Source organism: Triticum dicoccoides, chromosome 2B (assembly GCF_002162155.2).
Source record: "Triticum dicoccoides isolate Atlit2015 ecotype Zavitan chromosome 2B, WEW_v2.0, whole genome shotgun sequence".
Classification (NCBI taxonomy): domain Eukaryota; kingdom Viridiplantae; phylum Streptophyta; class Magnoliopsida; order Poales; family Poaceae; genus Triticum; species Triticum dicoccoides.
This window is the reverse complement of record NC_041383.1, coordinates 99,129,928-99,136,036: the sequence shown is the minus strand read 5'-3', so window position 1 is coordinate 99,136,036 and position 6,109 is coordinate 99,129,928. Positions and strand designations below refer to the sequence as shown.

At 56.4% G+C, this 6,109-nt stretch overlaps 1 protein-coding gene across 1 annotated transcript; it reads right to left on the bottom strand.

Annotated features, from left to right (window-relative positions):
* Positions 1 to 710: 710 nt before the first annotated feature.
* LOC119367254 lies at positions 711 to 2,734 on the bottom strand. The gene is made up of 4 exons (XM_037632823.1): positions 2,158 to 2,734; positions 1,176 to 1,251; positions 957 to 1,034; positions 711 to 869 (listed from the first exon to the last, which is right to left on the bottom strand). The coding sequence occupies exons 1-3, from the start codon at positions 2,458 to 2,460 to the stop codon at positions 970 to 972; spliced, it is 444 nt and encodes a 147-aa protein (XP_037488720.1). The 5' UTR covers positions 2,461 to 2,734; the 3' UTR covers positions 711 to 869; positions 957 to 969.
* Between the last annotated feature and the right edge of the window lie 3,375 nt (positions 2,735 to 6,109).

The following is a 6,109-nucleotide window of genomic DNA, read 5'->3' as shown; positions in this document are numbered from 1 at the left end:
GTCATGCTGCAACAATCACATAGAAGCATAATTATAAGCACAAATACACCAATCATCTCAGTTCAAGCAAATCATCTATAGTAGCAAAGCATGAAAAAGGAAGCAGCACAAGGCAGGAATGTTTACAACAGCTCAGTTGATGACTTCAAATAGGAATAATGTACACAAGTATAATACAAAAATATGAGAAACTATCACAGTACAGAAATGGCATCACAGATATATATAGCTAACTCAATGACAGATTGAAATGTTTTACTCAATGTATGGAACTCAAAGAACTTTTCTGGTTAGTCACCAACATCGTGCATTTTAACTTCAATAACTGCAGAAATTAGATAGTATATGAAGGCAATATTCTAAAGATATATCTCTCTCAAACATATAGAGTACAACTGAAGCAAATGCAGCTGCTCTTGCTGATATGTCTCACTAGACATGGTCTTGCTAACTTACAATGTTAACACAGACTAATCCGAGTGAACCAGCTAATTCTAGTTAATCCACGGACCACACAACAAATGAATGCATCATGGTTTGAAGACAGTACTACATACATCCTACAACACCGAATCAGCACGACAAAACCGAAGACCATGCAACCAATGAGCTGCAGTTGCGGCGCTGAATTAGCAGCAGAAGAAACCGAGCTTTGCGCCAGATGCAGCTAGCAAGCATAAAGAAAGGGGCGAACATGGAAAGCAAGATACCTGATCTGGTACAGCTTGAGCCATGCTGACCAGCATCCGTTACTTTGTCGGGTGCCTAGCATCCTCAGTGATGGGGATGACATTGGTCCTCTTCTTGGCCATGTTGACAAGATCCCTACCACTCCGGTGAGATAATTCAATGGCATACACCAACCCAGTCTGGAAACTGACAAGACTTCGTTAAGACAACTCACATTAAGCAGCATTCACTTGAAATACACAAAGGAAATAGCGACGAGATCTCACCGGTCCAACAATGTCAGACACATGAGACACGGTTGTTCCAAAGGCAGCTCCGAGGTACAACACACGTGTTCCAGGAGCCTGAACCAAGAACCACAAAGTCAGCTACTACAACAATGGTTCTAGTATGAATTACATCCTTGACAAAACAAAAGGTATTCAAACAATCCAGAATGCAAGCGGAGGCACAAAAAGGACTTATAATCTAGATGTTGTCCACACCACCGAGCACACAAGCAGCCAGCTTGGATCTGAAGGGGTTCCACACCCTATACTCCACCTTGGATGCATCCCCGTCCTATACAATTAACAAAACAGCAATAAACATCAGTCTACTGCATCTGTAGAACAGTCACAAACATCAATTCAAATCAGCACCAATAAGTGCATCTCTCAGCCAGGACGGGTGCATCATAAGTTTACAAGGAAAGAACTTATAATGACAACATCTTTGCTTAATCCCCTGGATGGATAGGAATTATACAACCAATGCCTAAGTACCTAACTACTAGTATCTACTAACGATAGATACAGATAGCAAGATATATGCATACCGCATACCAGATACATCATATAATGATCAAACTAATGTATAACAATTACATTATTATCTATTTAAGTTTTTATCTGGTACAAACAAACTCCAGAATGCCACAGAGAAGAGAACAGAAACATGCCACACGCGTAACATAACTGCTTTCCCACCTGATAGGCTGATACTGCAACCAGAAGTAGGATTGCCTAGTGGGAGCATGTGTCTGATCTACCCATGTTGTCTAAATTGTTTAATAGGGGTCGTGGATGGAAGATCTGCAATTAGGATGGGGTCGCGCTGATTATAAGCCTAGTGGGGACAACCACTTTGGCACACAAGCTACTAGCAGGCAACTAACTTAGGCAATACAGGCCAGGCAACGCCATCAATTACGCACTCACCAATCTCTAATCGACAATTTTCAGCTGACTGAATCAACATAATGAGGCACGCCACTGCTACATCAAGATCAGCCCCTATGGCCATCGCTACATATTTCACATGGTATGCATCTATGCATCGATCTGGCTTCAGTTTATCGGTTCTCACAACAGAAGAAGTCTGGCAAGGGGATTCAATCTGAATCCTTCCAAGATAAAACGATCCTACATATTTCACTTTAAAAATATGCGTGGAGGAGAACATCCAACATCTGGTTTGACCACGGACCTGGCGGCACGGAGGCGCGGAGGGAGACAGCGCGGGAGCCACCGCTGCGGGCGGCGAAGCGGACCGAGTTGGTGGGGGCGAAGGGCAAGGGGGAGACGGAGAGGTGGGGGCGCGCCGTGCCAGGGAGGCGGTCGAGGAGCGGGCGGGCCGTGGGAAGACGACGAACTCGTCCTGCAGCGGGAGGTGGATGACGGTCTCCGAGGTTCGTGCTGTCACCGTCATGGTGGCCGGAGACACGGCGTGCAGCACTGCCACCGCCAACCCTAGGCAATCCACGCGCGCGTCGCGGTCCACCAGCCCCATGGAGCGCCGCACATCGAAGGATTTGAAGCACGCACACACATGCCGGTGAGCAAGCCAGCCGTAGTCGCTGGGGGCGACGCCTCTCACTCTCCGGTAAGGTGTGGTCGATCTGAATCGGGTGGGGGTTGTGGACGGTGGTCGGTCTGAACCGGGGGAGAGGATGAGAGGGCATTGATTTGAGTTAGGGTAGGGAGAGATGGTGAGGGGAGGGAGGGATGAGGTCGGCGGTGGTGGGTGAGGTGGACGGTGAGGTCGGCGGTGGGTGGGAGAGGACAGGGACGGGGAGGAGGTGGCCGCGGCGGCGGGGAGATTGGGAGCGGGGAGGAGGGGTGCGATGGGGGATCTGATCTAGGGTTTGGGCTACGGGTGTCGGAGTAATGGGCCATGGGTAGCCTCACCCAGGTCCCAGGACTTATCAAGACTTTGGGCCAGCCCCGCCTAGCTGGGCCTCAAGTTGAAGCTCCGCCCTCTAGGGGCCGGCTGGCCAGACGGCCGGCTACCAGAGGGCGGCCAACCCCAGCCTACGACACTGCAAAGTGGCCGGCTTCAGCCCGGCGGCCTCTAGAGAGGGCGGCATCAAGCATGCGGCCACCTCGCGGCCTTGGAACAACCGAGCCCCCATCAAGAGTACAAGTTAGAGCATGGCTACAGTGAAGCACGTCGCCCCCGACGCCCGGGACAGGCATGGCTACAGTGCTCCGTACAAGCGGGGATCTCCGCACGACGGGGCATTGTGCCATGTCTCCCCTGACGTCGCCCCAAGCAGGCGGAGTCCTGTTCCCCACGACGGCCTGTCGGTACGGCCTGCCGGTGGCGAGCCCTATCGGGCAGTGACCCCGTAGAAGATGGCGGAAGCCCAACCAGACAGACTCGAGAGGGGCCGGCCTCCAGTAGGCAGCCGTCCCTTGCCCTGAGGCAAGCATGCCATTAAGCTGATGAGACCAGGTGTGGCTACAGTGACCTCCCACCAGGCGGTGGGACTGTAGCCACACCGAGATGACCAAGCCCTTTTCATCAACGGCACGGCTACAATAAGCAGCCACCAGTCAGTCGGCGGGGCCCACCAGGCGGCGGGCCCCAACGGTCGGCGGAGAAGCCGGAGGCTGGAGACACTGACAGCCGGGCCCAGCAGCCGGCCCGATTACCATTGTACCCCTGGGGGCATGCCTATATAATCCCCCCAGGCCACCCATGCAAAGGGTTCCAACCCTGATAGAACTAGCCAGTTACCTAGGGCAGCGAAGAGCTAACCTTGCCTTCTCCTACCTCTAGACACAGCTCAAGGAGCAACTTGTATCATCACTAGTGCCATAGTGATCATGCGAAGACCCCGCAGAGCAGGAGTAGGGGTATTATCTCCACGGAGAGCCCCCAACCTGGGTAAAGTCCACCGGCGTACGTGTCTACACCTTATCCCGCTTCCAAGCACCGGCGACGTTCTACTCGCTCCCACCATGATAAGCCATCCTTTGGCATATATCGCACCCAACCCCCGACATTTGGCGCCCACGGTGGGGCGAGGTGCACCGTCTTCCGGAGATCTACTCTGGACGGGAACCCTGTTCCTTCCTGGCGAGCAAAGCCAGCCCAGCACGCCTGATGGCGTCAGCCCCGACGCGTTGCACGGCGCGGAGATCGCCTGCGCGGCGAGCTGCCTCGCCGACCTCGTTGGCGAGATCGACCACTCCGACGAGCCGGCCTCCGACGCGGGCACTAGCTTCCCTGAGAGACGCCTCGTCGGCCTCCTCGACAAGCTCCATGTCACCAGCGAGCCTGCTGTGGACCTGGAGTCTGTTGGCTCCACCGATCCGACGATCGTCGACTCTGACACGGTGTCGTTCGATGCGTTCCCCTCCAACATGGTGGTCTACGATGAGCCACCTCCTAGCGAGCAAAGTGGTGGGAGCACCGGCACGGAGGTGCTTGTCATCAATAACGGAGAGCACTCGGACGCGCATGCTCAAGATCCCCTCGACACGACTCTGCGCGACCTAACAGCGCCCATCCCCGAGGGCACGGATGCTGAGGCGCTGGAGGCGCGCCGCCTCCAGCTTCTTGAAAACGCTGGCCGCCTGGCCAGCATGCGCCGGCTCTCGGACGCCTACCGGCGCGAGATGGACCGAGCCATAGGCGGCACGCCGGCTCCTGAGGGGCCTAGCCGCCTTGGCACGGTTCGGCAGCGTGGCGCTACCATTGCCAGCATGTTCGGGGCGGAGCACCCCGTCTATCCCACGCCTGCAGAGAACTTCCGGGCCGCCCAGGCGGTGACGGATGAGCTGGACAAATACGACGGTGATGAGAGCCGCCACATGACGGAGTGAGTCCAGCAGCTCCTAGACGCAGCCACCGCGTAGCACGAAGCCGCCTGCCGCGCTGATGCTCCAGCCCGACAAAACAACAATCCACCCCCTCGCCAAGATCACGGGGCGACATCCCGGACGCCGACTGGTGGCGCCCGCGGAGGAAAAGGCCACGAGCCGGCTGCCAACCGCAGCCAGACGCGCCTCTCCATCGAGCGAGACAAGGACGGTCGCCCTCATGCGGTGGAGCGGCGAGGCGACCTGCCACCTCCCCCGCCTCATGGATCAAGGCACCCCACTCCGCCTCCTGTCACGCACCCGACACTTGGCGACCGCCTTGGCCACCGAGAAGGAGTCGGAGAAAATGACACCCGCCATCGGATCGATCGCCTCAACCGATCCCTGGCGCTAGAAGAAGAAGACGCGTTGGGCCTGCCCTGTTTCGGCCCTAGGATCCCAGATGAGCCCTTCCCCAAAGGGTTCACTCTCCCGCGAGATACGCCCAAATACACCCGCTCCATGAAGCCGGAGGACTGGCAGGTCGACTACTCCACGGCCGTCAGCATAGCAAACGGCAACAAGCGTGTCGCCATGAAATACGTCCCTCTCATGCTTCAAGGGACGGCCCGGACGTGGCTCAATAGACTGAAGCCCCGCATCATCAATAGCTGGGTGGATTTCACCGAGGCCTTCATTCGCAACTTCACCAGCACGTACAAGCGGCCTCCCAAGCCCCGGCAGCTCTCCGTGTGCGTCCAAGGGCCCAGCGAATCAACTCACGACTATCTCACGCGCTGGGCCGAGCTGCACAACTCCTGCGAGGGCGTGCACGAGGTGCAGGCCATCGAGTACTTCACCGCCGGGTGCCGAGAAGGCACCCTCCTCAAGCACCGACTTCTCTGCGACGAGCCTGCGACTCTCGGCGAACTGTTAATCATCGCTGACAAGCACGCCACGGCCGACTCCTCCATGAAGGCGAAGATCTTAGTCGATGCATCCGGCAAGGTAGCACCTCAGGCTCCTCGGACTCTGGCTGGCGAGACCAGTCGGAGACAACCCCCAAGCAACAACAAGTGGAAGGCCACCCAGCCGGCCTCCAACAGCCGACAGGTGGCGATAGTCGAGGATCAGCAGCCGGAGGGGCAGCCAGCGCCCAAGCGTCATAAGGGCGGCAAGCCCAACTGGCTACCCGCCTTCTCGTACGAGCAGACCCTTGATGCTCCCTGCAAGTTTCACAGTGGCGCGAAGCCGTCGAACCACACCACTCGGAAGTGTCACTGGCTCACCAGGATTGCTAAGGGAGATGGCCTCCTACCTCCTCCACCTGCCGGCCCGCCGCCTCCTCCGCC